General features: G+C 50.7%; 1 protein-coding gene across 4 annotated transcripts; it reads left to right on the forward strand.

Annotated features, from left to right (window-relative positions):
- Positions 1-642: 642 nt before the first annotated feature.
- Positions 643-14,074, forward strand: CENPS (centromere protein S). 4 transcript variants are annotated; one of them, XR_011966998.1, is made up of 7 exons: positions 643-1,107; positions 6,959-7,082; positions 8,239-8,272; positions 11,949-12,015; positions 12,219-12,252; positions 12,586-12,719; positions 13,586-14,074. XR_011966998.1 is itself a non-coding variant. In XM_072608823.1 (6 exons), the coding sequence occupies exons 1-6, from the start codon at positions 1,015-1,017 to the stop codon at positions 13,721-13,723; spliced, it is 741 nt and encodes a 246-aa protein (XP_072464924.1). In that variant the 5' UTR covers positions 643-1,014; the 3' UTR covers positions 13,724-14,074. The 4 variants fall into 4 exon arrangements, 3 of the variants coding, with proteins under 3 accessions (XP_072464924.1, XP_072464927.1, XP_072464926.1); XM_072608823.1 differs by lacking the exons at positions 12,219-12,252; positions 12,586-12,719 and adding an exon at positions 1,242-1,526; XM_072608826.1 differs by lacking the exon at positions 12,586-12,719.
- Positions 14,075-15,307: the final 1,233 nt, after the last annotated feature.

Consider the following 15,307-nt stretch of genomic DNA (forward strand, 5'->3'; position numbering starts at 1 on the left):
CATTTAACCCTGTTTGCTTCAGTTTCTTCATCTGTAAAATGAACTGGAGAAGGAAATGGAAAACCACTCCAGTATCTCTGCCAAGAAAACCCCAAATGGGGTCATGACTGAAACAATTCTTCATTTTTGGACATTTTGAGTTTAAGATGTCCATGGGGCATCCAATTCAAAATGTTCAATAGGGAACTGAAGATGTGAGACTGGACCTCAGCACAGAGGTGAGGGCAGGATATGTAGATTTGAGGATCGAGGGAGATATTTGTAAAGTCCTCAGCACATCAAAGGCATTCCTTCCCCTCTTCATCAGAACAGAGATGATCATTGAATCCACGGGAAAAGATGAGATTGCCAAATGAAATCGTATAGAGGGAGAAGAAAGAGGGACAAACTTTTGGGGACACTTGCAGTTGTTATGGGTATGACCTGGATAAAGAACCAGCAAAGGAGACTGAGAAGAGGCAGTTGGATGGATGGGTAGGAGGAGAACCAGGAGAGAGCAGTGTCCTAGAACCCTAGAACCTGGCGAGTGTATCAAGGAGAGAATGATTGATAGTGTCGAAGGCTGCAGAGACCAGGAGGAGAAGAGAACTGAGCCAAAGCCTTGGGATTTGCATAGGTAGAGGAAATTCCTCAAATGAGGGTGCCCGATATTTCCTGGGTTCTTTATTTCATTATTATAATTATATTTATTTTATATTATGAATTAATAGCGATGAAAGAGGAGGTCCAGTCCCTGTCCTTATCATTTCATTTATCAGCACATTCCCGGGATTCATACATAGCTCCTTTTCCCAGAGTGAATCCCACGTGTACGGAGGGCGTTAGGTCAGTTACAGTCGTCCCGCCAAGATTCCGCTGCCTTTTCCCCAGAGCTGCCGCGAGAGGGCGCTGTCCGGTGGAGGGAGCGCTTCGCGTTTCGGCCCTTTCTGTCCTTTCCCGCGTCTCGTAGCCGGGAACTTCCAAGGCGGGGAAAAAAAAGTTTGCCGTGTGTGGGCGCGAGCAGCTGGGGCCGCCATGGAGCCGGGGCGGCGGGAGGAGGAGGAGGAGGAGGAGGAGGAGCAGGGGGAGGAGGAGAAGGAGGATCAGCCGCAGCTCGCCTTGATCCAGGTACAAGGGCTCGGGCCGCCGGCGTCACCGGGGGGCGCCATGGTCGCCGCGCTCCAGGCCTTGGCGCCCCGGGCCCCTCCCGGTCTCGGGGCCCTGCCCCCTCCTGCCTGCCTTCTTTCTGCTCTCCATTCTAGAATGTTATGGAAGGATCACTTAACCAGCTCTGCCCAGATTGGGGAATCTTCGTAGAACGCGTTCTTGCCCATTCTGAGGTTCCTGGATCCACCCGCGGCCCTCCCTCCGCGTTGCGGATCAGTGACGTCAGGGACGGATTCAGGAGTCGGTGCGCAACGTGGGAGGCGTGGCCGGGACGTGGGGCCGTGCGGGCCCTTTGGGCCTCCTCCTCCCGCCGCAGCTTCCTCATCTGGGGCCTAGACTCCTCGTGGTCCCAGCGGGAGGGCCCTGAGAGCGCAGCCTGTGTGTGTGTGTGTGGGGGGGGGCCTTGGAACCCAGGGTGTCAGAGCCGGGGCGGGGGGGCCCTTAGGACACAGGATGTCAGAGCTGGGGGGGGCCCTTAGAACCCAGGGTGTCAGAGCCGGGGGGGGGGGGCCTTGGAACCCAGGGTGTCAGAGCCGGGGGGGCCCTTAGAACCCAGGGTGTCAGAGCCGGGGGGGGGGGGCCTTGGAACCCAGGGTGTCAGAGCCGGGGGGGCCCTTAGAACCCAGGGTGTCAGAGCTGGGGGGGCCCTTAGAACCCAGGGTGTCAGAGCCAGGGGGGCCCTTGGAACCTAGAGTGTCAGAGCCGGGGCGGGGGGGCCCTTAGGACACAGGATGTCAGAGCTGGGGGGGCCCTTGGAACCCAGGGTGTCAGAGCCGGGGGGGGGGCCCTTAGAACCTAGAGTGTCAGAGCCGGGGGGGGCCCTTGGAACCCAGGGTGTCAGAGCCGGGGGGGGCCCTTAGAACCTAGAGTGTCAGAGCCGGGGGGCCCTTGGAACCCAGGGTGTCAGAGCCGGGGGGGCCCTTGGAACCCAGGGTGTCAGAGCCGGGGGGGGGGGGGCCTTGGAACCCAGGGTGTCAGAGCCGGGGCGGGGGGGCCCTTAGGACACAGGATGTCAGAGCTGGGGGGGGCCCTTGGAACCCAGGGTGTCAGAGCCAGGGGGGCCCTTGGAACCTAGAGTGTCAGAGCCGGGGCGGGGGGGCCCTTAGGACACAGGATGTCAGAGCTGGGGGGGCCCTTAGAACCCAGGGTGTCAGAGCCGGGGGGGGGGGGGGGCCTTGGAACCCAGGGTGTCAGAGCCGGGGCGGGGGGCCTTGGAACCTAGAGTGTCAGAGCCGGGGCGGGGGGGCCCTTAGAACCTAGAGTGTCAGAGCCGGGGCGGGGAGGCCCTTAGGACACAGGATGTCAGAGCTGGGGGGGCCCTTGGAACCCAGGGTGTCAGAGCCGGGGGCCCTTAGAACCTAGAGTGTCAGAGCCAGGGCGGGGGGGGCCCTTAGGACACAGGATGTCAGAGCTGGGGGGGCCCTTGGAACCCAGGGTGTCAGAGCCGGGGGGGGGGGCCCTTAGAACCTAGAGTGTCAGAGCCGGGGGGGGGGGCCCTTGGAACCCAGGGTGTCAGAGCCGGGGGGGGCCCTTAGAACCTAGAGTGTCAGAGCCGGGGGGCCCTTGGAACCCAGGGTGTCAGAGCCGGGGGGGGCCCTTGGAACACAGGGTGTCAGAGCTGGGGCTCTTCTAGAATGTGCAGTGTCCAAGTGATATTTCCTCACTGATTTGTGCCTTTAACAGTTGGCTCCCAGTTCTTCACATCCAGCCCACCAAGCTTAGAATACAGGGTTCCTCCTGTTCCTAGAGAAGGCCAAGCACCTGGCATGAGGTGACATGTTCCATGCCCTGCATGTCCATAGTGGATGGGGGTTAATATCTCTTGGGGTCTCCTTGGCTCACTCACCTCACAGTGTGCGCTGACCCTCCATCTCTCCGTCCCCAGTCAGGGTCAGCCCCACTTTCTCCTCCAGATCTCTACAGCACTCTTGGCTTTAGGGAAGGACCGAACAGGACCCAGAAGAGCCATTGGTTCTGATCTCTGTGTCCATCCTCCTTGGGGGATCTGCCTGAGTGCCTCTGTTCAGGGCTCTTGTTCATTATATCACAGATTCTCGACCTCTCTTAATGGGGCTTGACTTCTCCTTGGCGCCCCTTGCACTCGATCCATCTCTCTCAGGACCTCACAAGCACAACAAACAAGAAACTCCATCCTCCTGCATCTTGCCCCCAGTAACCTGCCTCCCCTTCTCCGTCACAGAATCCCAGCCGAATGGTCCCTTCCACCAAGGTTTCCATTATTTCCTCCGTACTGGTCACACAGTCAGACCATTGTTGGCTCCTCCAGCTGCTGAAAGATGAAATTATCTTCAGGGCAAATGGAGAGAGTATTAACTCTTGTGGTTTTGGCCGAGAGAGCTCCAGAAGCTGTCCAGATGCCCCGCTCCCCCACCTCATGCTTCTACCAAGCTAAGCGGTGTCATGGGGGCTGTGGGATATACAGAGAAGAGCTCCATAGAAGTATCACTTTAAGGTTTACAGATAGTATGTTCCAAACCTGGGAAGGAAATGAAATCAAGCATTTACTGAGTACCTGCTGTATGCTAAGTGGTCCCCGACTTCAGGGAGCTCCTGGTCTAAGATGCTGATAATGGCTGTGTCCAGACAGGAAGAGATTGGAGAGACTTGAATCTGTGAGGGGGGATCCAAAAGGGCTTCCTACAGATGCTGGAGTTGTGGCTGGATCAAACAGGAAGCCAGGGGAGTCAGGGGGGAAAGATGAGGGAGCCCCACCAGGCCTGACAGGAGTGCCGCTGGTGCTGGGTCACCAGGACGTGCACTGAAAAGGTAGGAGAGGGCAGGACCTGACGAACTGAAAAGCAGAGAATCTTACGCTGGTGTCCCATCCATCTTGGTACAGCTTCAGGTTTTGGTCATTTTAATGTAGAAATATTTTGCATGACTTCGTAAGTACAGAGGCTGTCGGAATTCTTGCTTCCTCGATGAGTGGGGGAGGGGTGGAGGAAGAAAGAGAATTGGGAATGCAAAAATAAAATTCAGTTAAAAAAATAAAATAGAAAAAAGTTTCAATAGCTTCATGTAGCTTAAAGCTGCTCTAAGACTCTTCCATTTGATCCCTGAGGTGATGGGGTAAGCGCTTTTCTTATTCCTATTTTGCAAATGAGGAAAACAGAGGGCCACAGGACTGGATCTGGTCCCATTCCTAGGCAGGTCTTCCTGACTCCAGGTGTTGTGTCTAGCCACTGTGCTACCTGGCTGCCCCAAGAGGAGCACATCCCTTCTGTTTCTGCTTTGGTCTGCCTCTATCACAAAAGCTATGCAGGCTCTTTTAACCATGCCAGTCCTTCTGCTGTGGGGTCCCCCAGAGCCCTTGCCAGGCAGGCGTCTCCTCCTGCCCACTGTTAGTGGTGCCTGGGAAGCTCCATCAGAGGGAGTCCTGGTTACTCTGGCCAGAGGGTGGGCCCACACTCACTATCAGCTGGGCCAGGGGCTCAGTCAGCCCCACCTCTCTTCACTGCCCTGGAGCTACCTACCTCCCATGTCAGAAGTAGGAGCATTGGGGAGGAGGAGCCCTTCACTTCCAAGCTGGACTAGGTGTGTCATCACGATGCCCTTGAAGGTGGCCTGCAGAGGCCTCTGCCTGCTTTATCTTCATCTGACCCTGTTGACAGTCCTGGGGAGGGGGAGTTCTGAGCTCCATTTTCAACATCAGGGGCCACCCAGCTGAGCCCAGGCTGGCTTGGACAGCCCTTCCTTCTAAGCAGTGTGCCTATTGGGTGGTCCTAGGTGGGAAGCCAACTCCTCTCTGGGAGACCTAGCTGGCAGTGGCTTTTTTCATGCACCAGCCCTCAGCTGCCTCACCACCTTTTACTGTTGCTTCTGGTCCTGCCCTCTGAGGCCAAATAGAAAAATCAAATGTGGTTCCCACAGGTTAGCTCTGCAGATGCTCAAAGACAGTGACCACGGGCCCCTGTGCCTTCTTTCTTCAGGATAAACATCCCCAGTTCCTTCAGCTGACCCTCTTCAGTCTGTTCACTGGGTGTTCTGCAGCCTGTCATCATTGTCCCTAAAATGGGTCTCCAGGGACTGACCTGGGAGCACTGACGTGACCAGGACAGAGGACTGTGATGTTGTCACTTTTCTAGTTCTGAATACGAGGCTTCTTTGTCTCTACAGCAGAGCCAGCCTGCTCCTTTGGTTTTCAAAGGACCACTAAGATTTCATTAGCTCTTCTGGCTTCCTATTACACTGCTGACTTAAAATTTATAATCAGATTCTGTCCTCAGACACTTAACTAGCTGTGTGACCCTGGGCAAGTTACTTCACCCTGTTTGCCTCAGTATCTTTAACTGTAAAATAAGCTGGAGAAGGAAATGGCAAACCACTCCAGCATCTTTGCCAAAACAAACCCCAGATGGGGTCATGAAGAGTCAAACACCACTGAAACAACTGAATGACAACAAAACCCCCAGATGTTTCTCAGAAAAGCTTCTGTCTAGCCCATTAGGTGCAGTGGTCAGACAGCTGGGCCTGGAGTCAAGGTCTCAGACACTTAGTAGTAGTGTGGCCTTGGGCAGCTCACTTGACCTCTATCTGCCTCAGTTTCTTCATTTATCAAATAGGGATGATAATAATAGCAACCACACCTAGGATTGTCATGAAGGTGAGATGAGATAATATTTATAAAGCTCTTCTTTGCAAACCTTAAAGCACTGTAGAAAGGTCAGCTGTTATAATCCACACCTCCTCTCTCTTACACTTAGGAAGTTTATTTTTTGAACCTAAATGTAAGATTTACTTTTCAAAACCTCATCTTGCACGTGATGTAGGCTGGATCTCAGGTCTTCCTGACTGCAGGCCCACCACTCTGTGCGATGCCCCCTTGTGGAAAGAGCATCAGAGACCCCGGGGCTCTGTTCCCAGACCCTGCTTCTTGTGAGCCATGTCCCTGAGCATTCACTTTGCTCCTGGGTCTGTTTCTTCATCTGTAACATGGGCATAAGGGCCCCTTCGGCCTCATCTTCCACTGCCTGGGCTGGTTGGGTTCTCGGAGAGTGATTTAGGGGGCAGAGCTGACTTCCAGTCCCTGAAATTATGAAGCTCTAGCCCATCCTCTCTGCGGCTCCTCCATGGCTGGAAACAGCATCTCTGCTCCCCTTGGTCATCTCAGCCAGGAGACTTAGTTGCCAGGTAGCCAGTGCAGTGGTCCAGATCAGCTGGACGCAGCCTTGGAGACCATCTGGGCGCAGCCCTTCTCCCCGCACACAGAGCAGAAAGCAGCACACATTTCTGCTGGCTCTCAACCCCACATACACTGCCCCTTCCTGAGCTCTTGTTTCCCTCACCTCCATCACCATCATCCCCCCTGCCCGGCCCCCTTCTCTGCAGGCCCGGTCCACTCTTCTGCTCCAGAAGCACCCGGTGGGAGTAGCCTCCATTCTGCTTGGTCTTACCTGGCCTCACCCCCACCCCAGGGCCCTGACTCGGTCCTATTGAGCTGCCTGTCTCACTGCTGCACAGGCTCATATGGTCTACTCCCTGAGAGAATGCACATGTGCTCCTTGTGTGCAGCGATCATTTCATGCTTTGTAAAGTCAAATCCCCAGCACCCACAGCAGTGCCTCGTGGCACACAGTAGGAGCTTAACAAATGCTTATTGATGGTCAATGGGCCTAGATTGGTACCTATTTCAGCCCAGTAGAGTGTAAGATCCCAGCGGGCTGGGACTGTTGGTTTTCGCCTTCAGATCCCTAGCTCCTCCCAGAGCACAAATCCCTGCCCCAAGAGACACTGAACACGCTCTTTGGCTCTGGCTGAGTTGAACCCCCTGGAATCACATCTTGTGTTTTAGAACCTGAAGGCGAGCCTCCACTACACAGTGGGTTCCATGTGCCAAGAAGCTGCTGATGCCAAGGGCGTCAGGTTCACCAAGTCGACCATCGCAGCCATATCAGAGGTCACCTTTCGGCAATGTGGTAGGTGGCCCCAGCCTGCTCCCCGCTGCCCCACCATTGCCTTTTGAAAGCAAGCTTTGTCTATTGCCTTTTTGGTTTTTTTCATCTCAGCTCTCTCCCCAAATTCTGACCCCAGCCCAGCAAGGAACCTTCCCTTATTTTCCTGTTTCTAAAGCAAATTTCATGGATGTCCTTTGTCTCTACATCATTGTTGTCCACCCTCACCCCCAACCCTTTCTTGAAACAAGAAAAAGCAGGCAAGCAAAGCTAACATAAAGGCCCCATGTGAGGGAGCATCTCTCCCTTCCTGCATCCCTAGCCCCCCACCTCTCACCTGAGGAGGGGCTGCCCTTATTTTACTCATCATTCCTCCACTGTAAAGGGAGAGGTGGGGCTGGAAATCTGACTTCCCTTCTGATCCTCCCCGCCATCCTCACTCCCACCCTGAACTTTCCTTTTCATCTCTTCTTTACTGAGCCTGTGGTTTCACTGGTACAGGGAACCCCCAGTGAGGATGTGCCTTCAGCCAAGGGGCACTAAGGGTCCCACAGTCAGTGTGTGTCTGAGGCAGGACTTGAACCCAGGTCTTCAGCTTTTGAGGCTACCCCCGCTTCTTTAAAAATTAGTTTTTTGCTATTTATAACAGTATTTTTTTTAATAGACCTACCCCTGCCCACCTCAGCAGGCACAGTGACCTTGTCTGGAAGGGCGTGTCAGATTCCTGCACCTCCCAGCTGGGGGGGCAGCAATAATGACTCCCAAGAACTGTGACCCCTCAGGAATCTGGTGATTAGATCCAGGGCTTTGGGCACTTTGGTTTTTCAGTTGGCTTGGTCATTGACCGGCCCCACTCTGGTATTTGCTGTGGGTGCTCTGATTTGGTGTCAAGCAAGGCTCCATATTTGGGGTCAGTTCCTAAGTTAAATGGTTTTGTTTAATTATTAGAAACCAAAGGTACCGAATTAATGGAAGATTTGCAGGGGTAAAGGGAGCTGGAAGAGATGGGGCCGCAATGGATTAAGGCGATGAGAAGCGCCGAGCTTGTCTTCCTCACCTTTGAAAGGCTGCTGCATCCATCACTGTGCAAGTGATGACAGACTTTAAAAACCAACTTTTCATGTCTCTGAAACAAGGTTGAGGATCATGGCGGCTAAAATACCTCTCCTTTCTCCTGCAGAACATTTTGCCAGAGACCTTGAGCTGTTTGCCAGGTAGGTGTAGGAGGTGGGTTTTGGGGAGTCTCGTCTTTGAGGGGTTTGGGGGTTTTTTGTCCGCCTTTCTGTGACTGCAGCTGGCTGGCGCCTGTCGTTGGCGGCTGGGTTTCAAGGGGGCGTGGCGTCTCCATCTGTGAAGCCCCATAATTAGTGTCTGCTTTCCATCAAGTGGGGTCAGCCCCGCTCTTGGCGACTTTTCATGAAGGTGTACGAGCATCTGTCGCAGAACAGAAGCGACCTGATTGCAGATTCAGTGGGGGTGTCGGGCTGAGGGGCCTCTGTGCCGGGCCCACGAGGGCTCTTGGTGCCTGATTTCTCCTCCGCTATTCTCCGAAGGAGGGTTTTGAGCTCTTTGAAACCTTGTAGGTGGGGAGAGAGAAAAAAAGACACAAAAGGAAATGAGGTGGGATGTGCAGAAGCTCTCCATGTGTCTGTGGGGTATAATTGCCTGCAGGTGTGGGGGTGAGGGCGGCTCATGCCTGCCTCTAGTCAAAGGCTTTCATTTGCCCCATTTGTTAAGAGTGAAAAACAGCCCTTGCAAAGTGAGGGACCCGCTTTCATCCAGAATCGCTTTAGCTTTTACAGGTGATTTATGCTTATCTCTTCAATTAGTACCTTAGGTAATTGAAAACAATTGCCATGAATTGCTTTTATGAAGCTGTTCAGATGACTGAGGCCTGAAAGGGCTAAAGCTTTCTAATTTGCCAGCGTTCCTGATTTGGTGCCAACCTCTCCCTCCCCTGAGCCCTCCTCTTACCTCTTTGTTTCGGTTAGGAATGTTCTGAATGAATTAGAGCACTGGGTTCGCAGAGAGCAGACTTCAACATGGTCCCTGTTCCTGCATTCCTGCGCCCCTTAGAAATGCCCAGTGGCTTCCAACTCAGCTGGCCATGATCTCATTCAGCAAATCTTTCTTGAGTACCTACTGTGTGCAGGGGAGAACCAGGAGCACAAAGACAGAAATGTCAGAGTCCCTGTTCTAAGAGGGAAGGAAAGTGGGAGCACAAAAAATGATGGTCAAAGAAAGAGGCCTTTCAGTATTGTAGACAGGAGAAATAGGGAGAAAGAGAGGAGAGAGAGATAGAGACAGAAGGGAGAGAGAGACAGAAGGGGAACAGAGAAGAGAGGGGAAGACAGAACTGGAGAGAGAGACAGAGAAGGAGAAGAGAGAAGAGAGGGGGAGACAGATGGAGAGAGGCAGACAAGGGAGGGAGAGACCCACAAAAGCAGGGGAAGGAAAAAGGAAGAGGGAATGACTTTTAGCTGAGCCAGGGGTCAGAAAAAGCTTTCTAGAACTGACCCTTGACTGGGGCCTTAAATGAATGAATGATCCTTGTGAGCATGTCTGAGGTACTGTCCTTCTGGCGGGCACCAGAGATACAAGCAGAAAGTACTTCATGCCCTAGCTGAGATCCTACAGGAAGCCTTTCCCCTGGCTCTCCTCTGGACTCTCTCCCACTTGTCCTTCCACAACTGGCTGCCTGCTGTTTCTCCCTTTGTACTGAACTCCTTGAGGACAAGGCCTGCCTTTTGCCTGTCTTTGCAGTGCCTAGCACATAGTAGGTGTTCAGTAAATGTTTATTGACAGAGAAAGTTCAGAGGCTCCCTCTTCCCAGGGGCTCACTTTCTAATGGGGAGGACACAGTGTATGGGAGGTTTCAGATGAAAGTCAGATGGCTGGGCCTCAGCGGTCTTGGGGTTCATTGGAAAAGCAGATAGTGGAGAAAGGAGAAGAGGCCATGTCAGACTGTGGGCAGGGTATAAGTATGTGGAAGCAGGGGGATGGTTAGAATGGGGGACAGAGTTGTCCTTATGTAGAATAATGCAAGAAAACAGCAAGAGTGCAATGGAACCAGGTGGAAGGCCTCAAATGCCCAACAAGTGCTTTTTGTTTAGGAGGCAGTAGGGAGCCACAGAAGGGTTTGGAGTCCTCTTTGGTGCCTTGGTCACAGCAGTGTAGGGGGGAGGTTAATTTAGAGGATGGGGAAAGGGAGGGGCTAGGTGGGGGGAGAGGGGGTGGAAATAAGCATTTGTGTGACAGCTTCTAAGTGCCAGGCCCTATACTGAGCACTGTACAGTTATTATCTCATTTTATCCACACAACAATCCAGGAATGAGGTGCTATATGAGGAAACTGAGGCAAACAACGTAAAGTGACTTGCTCAGGGTCACACAGCTAAGAAGTGTCTGAGGCTGGATTTGAACTCAGATGTTTCTGGTTTCAGGCCCATCATTCTATGTACTAGCTGCCCCATATCTACTGGATTGAGGTAGCATTATCATGGCAACCAAAAACCCACCAAGGCTGGGGATATCATGGATCCTAGACCTTGTTCTACATCCCTGCTCTCTCTTAGCCTGGGAACATGTGAGGAGGTAGCTAGTAGGAGGGGGCAGTAGGCGGTGATCCCTGGGGTGCAGGAGTCCCTGATGACTCACCCCTATGGGCAGGGATGGTCAGCAGGGTGATGGAACCATCCGAGCAGAGAGAGAAAAGGGAGGGTGGTGGCGTACTTTGTGGAGTTCAGTTAGACATTTCAGAAGGAATGAGGAAATGTCCCTGCAGCAGAGACTGTCCCACCAGTTTGTCTTCTGTAGTGTGACCAGATGATAGAAGAAAGAAAAGATGTTAAATAGCAATACTTCATGGCTAAACAGAAAAATGAAGGAAGGTAGAGATATCAGGCATCATCGTAGTAAAACCAGTTATGTTTCAGCTCAGGTTAAAGGCCCCTTTTGTTTTGTAACTGGATAAAGTGGCATTTCTCTTCCCTTGCTGTAAACAAGCAGAGGGGGAGGGGGAGGGATGAGAATATCCACTAAGGTAATGAGTTCTGTTTCCTGGCTGTTTTCCAGACCCTCGCCCTAGTTCCAACAGTCCCAGTGAATGTAGATAACAGCTGCCTTCCATCTGAAATCCTTATTTTTGAAATTCCCTACTTCAGAAGACTTGGGGAGTCAGGGACCTAGAGAGGTGCCTTCTATAACCTAGCGGTAGTTGTGGAGAAGTGTGGACAAAGGTGCTGAGGTGGGAAAGGGCAAGGAATGTTTGAATAATAAGTCCCTTAGTTTGCTGAAGCTGGTGATAAAGCCTGTGCTTCGAGTGGTTTCTGGGGGGAGGAAGGTGCTTTGCAGAGCTGTGTTACTGTTAGCCCTCCCTTCTTGTTTGTAGGCCTTTTTTCTTCATCTAGACCTTAAGCTGCCAGAGGGCAGAGACCATGCCCATTTTTTTACCTGCCTCCTTGATGTCTGGCCTGAAATTAGCCTGGTCCATGACCCATGTGCAGTAAATATAGCTGCTGAAGGATATGCTGTGACAAATGGTGAATCTGAAAGACTTTTGTATATTATCTCCTTCCCATCTGTTTTTCTCTGGTGTTTTTGCCCAGCTTCTGGAAGGGATTTGGTGTCTGCTCTCCAGTGTTGAACTCAGGCAATGGGCTCCTCTTTCATCCTTGTAGCTTCCTCTCCCTTGGATCACTGTAGACTGGGGAGCACGTTCTTAAGTACTTGATAGACCTTGAGTCTTACCGTCCTCCTCTTGCCATTTTCTGGGGCATCCCCATCCACAAAGGCTGCTGACTGCCTGACCTTGGCTAGCTGGGAGTCTGTGAACTTGCAGCCCTTGAAATAATGGCAAACATTTGGTGAGTTGTTTCTGCCCTTTCCACAGACATGCCAAAAGAAGCACAATTAACATGGAGGACGTGAAGCTCTTAGCCAGGAGGAGTAGCTCATTGGTGAGAGATGGATTTCCTTCCTTCCTCCCCTTTCCTATCAGCATACATTATTCCCCGTTAATCACCTGAAGCAAGGAAGTTATTCCCTAGGGCACCTTGCACTAAAAACCAGAGGTAGTTGAGCCTCTTGGACTTGCCTGTAATATGTGATTTTGTTTTTGTTTTTGTTTGTTTGTTTTCATTTTGATGGATCTACCACCCAGCATTTGCAGGTCATCGTCATCAGTGTTCTCTGGGGTTAGTAATCTGCACACCTTCCCTTTCCTTTTTTTTCTTCTCTAAACTTTGGACCTTTGTAGCCTGTATAGCATCATCAGGATGTTTGGGGGTGAGATTGGATTGGGATAGCATTGTTATGGTGACCAGAAAATGACTGAAGGTCCAGGTCAAGGATGGATTCCAGAACTTGCTCTATTTGACTGTTCTCTTTAAGCCTGGGATCATGGAAAGAGTTGAGTTTTCTGTGTTGTCATTGAAAGTTGAGAGGGCCCTTTTAATGGCATCCCAGTACAACTCTCTTGTTGCCCTAAGGAAACTGAGGCCCTGAGACCTACAGTTCATTTCTGACAGGCACAAATCTGATGGAGTCAACAACAAGCATTCATTAAACACTTACTATTTACAAGATGCTACGGATGCAGAGACCAAAGGAAAAATGGCTGCAGTTCTCAAGGAGCTTTTACAAAGCTCATTTGCAAAGAGAAGTACGCACAAGATGATTTGAGTGGGGAAAAGAGGGGGTCGGTGGAGCCTCGAAGGGAGCTAAGAATTCCGAGGGTCGGAAGGGAGGACATGAGGGGCATCCTGGGTTGAGCCTTCCCACACAGGTGGGAGATGAAAAATGGTAGGGAGGGCCCAGGGGGGCCGGAGCATAGTGTATAAACCTGGGTAACTGTGACATGAGCCTGGGCAACCTGGAATCCCCTAGGGAAGGCCTCTACCTGCTGGGGCTCCTAGAACTAGTGGACTTGTTGTTCCTCACCCGCCCATTTCCTTTCCTTTCCTTTTTTTGGTGGCAGATCAGCAAACTGTCCTGCAGCTTGTGTTTGTAATGGCTGTTGTCACTTCTTTGATTTCTTGGCTTTGCAGTGGGGTCACACACCCAGAATGTGTCAGATTTGAACCCAAGACATCATGACCCTGAGCAAGAGTCCTACAGGACTCTCTTGATTCATCTGCCAAGAAAACTTTTAGACTAGGGGTTCTTAACCCAGGGAGTCTATGAACTTTGTTTAAAAAACTTTTTCAAAAAAAAGTTTTGACTGTTTCAGCAGAAGTTGCTTCTGTAACCCCATGTGTGTTATGCATTTAAGGATGTTATTTTGAGAAGGGCTTCATGGGCTTCACTGGCCTGTTGACAGATAGATCTAGAACACAAACAAGATTAAGAATCCTCCCTGGTTGGAATCCTGAAGAGAGGTGAACATTATCTTGGACATCCACATGTCAGTGCTTTGGGGACACCAATCAGTCATTAAGTCAATAAGCATTTATTACCCCTTGTATAGAATTCTTGGCTTTTTGGTCTAATGAGAAGCAGGCTCAAAATATCCCTAAATTTTATTTTTAGCTAAATTACATCACAGAGAAGAGTGAAGAGATTTCTCGAGTTAACCAGGAACAAAAGGATAAGAAGAAAAAGAAGGCAGAAGGAGGAAGCAAAAAATCCAGTAAACAGGCAGTAACCAAAATGGACATTGACGATTGAGATGGGCTCCTGTCACTGCCGGACACTTCCTGCTCCCGCTGTTCTGGGTGATGTTGGGGCCAATGAGTGAGCCATGCAGCAATTACCATCCCACCAGCTTGACTCTTGGAAGCCAACTTGGAAGGAATGAGTGGAGAGAAAACTGGCGGACATTTGGGGGCTAGTCTGGCTCCTACTCCCAATAGTTGTATAATAATTTTAACACATAAGAAAGCTGGAAATACTTAAGCAAGATATACCAGTGCCTTTATTGGAACACAGAGAAAGGAGTGTTGGAGCAGTGTGGATCTAAGTTGTTATTATTTTTATTTTTGAATTAATAAAATGTGTAGCTAACTTTCAGACCCCAAACACGTTTTCTAGTTTCCTGGGCTAAACAACATACCCAAAAATTAGCAGTGAGTGCGCCATGTTTAGGGCCTTTTTGTTTGCTTGTTCTGGGTTACTGTGTTGTCCTGATGCCATTGTGGTAAAGGGAAGAATGATGGCAGGTTGGGAATGGCTTTCTCCCTTTCCTGAAGGGACTGGCTCCATCCACCTTCCTTTGTTTTTGGCTCATAGCTCTCAGGGTGATCACAGTCCGGTCTCTAGTTCTGCTGGCAGGAGTTCTTTGACCTTGTGAAAAATCCCATGGGAGGGGAAAACCAGCCCTGATGGGTTGCTCTCCTACTAAGAACTCCAGAGATTTGGGCCCCAGCCCCATTTGTGAATTATGCTTTCTCAGACCACTCACCTCCCCACTCCTCTCCAAGGTTTCTGGCAGACTCGGGGTCATTTTTTTTTCTTCTTGGTTCATTAACAAGATGATTACTTGTGCTCTCTAATTATGGGAAAGGACCATCCCCCTCCCCCTGACTGAGTCCTTCCCTCCACAGTAACAGAGCAAACACACAAGTCCACCTAGATTCAAAGTCAGTGGTTTATAAGGCCAGGTTCCAGCTTATAGGCCTAACTCCTGGCATCTCAGACAACTGATTTTCACACCTGTCTCCTAGCTTCGAAAGACAAGTCACTCTGTAAGGTCATCCCACAAGTTCTGCTCATTAACAAAACCAACTTCGGAGGGCCAGATGATGTTAATATAGAAGAAAGCTCTTTCCGCCCTGCGATCGTAGAGTGAAGAAAGCTCAAAGGGCTTTGGGTTGGCTGACTCCAGAGCAGGCACATAGGAGGGAGCAGAGCTGGGATTTGAACCCAGAATACAAAGTCAGGACTTTTTCTGCCCTTCATTAGGCTCTCTATTTTCACATAAACTCACAGGCAGCATTTGCAATTCCTATTCAAGAAAGATTTTTTTTCCTGCCCTTTTAGAGAGTACTCTCAATAGGCAGTAAGAGAGATAAAAATAATAAGCTTTGACCTGTAATTTTATTGTTGGAGTATTCTCGCAAAGTTAAAAAAAGAGATCTGTTCAAAGAATTTCGCATCAATCTTATATATAATTTTAAAAAACAACTGGAAATAACTTAAACATGCAACATTTGAGGATGGTTAAATACATTGTAGTACATTCATGTGACAGAATATTACAATGCAGTCAATCAACAAGCATTAATGAAGACCGTACTACGTGCCGGACTCTAT

The sequence above is a fragment of the Notamacropus eugenii genome, chromosome 5, assembly GCF_028372415.1.
Source record: "Notamacropus eugenii isolate mMacEug1 chromosome 5, mMacEug1.pri_v2, whole genome shotgun sequence".
Taxonomy (NCBI): Eukaryota; Metazoa; Chordata; class Mammalia; order Diprotodontia; family Macropodidae; genus Notamacropus; species Notamacropus eugenii.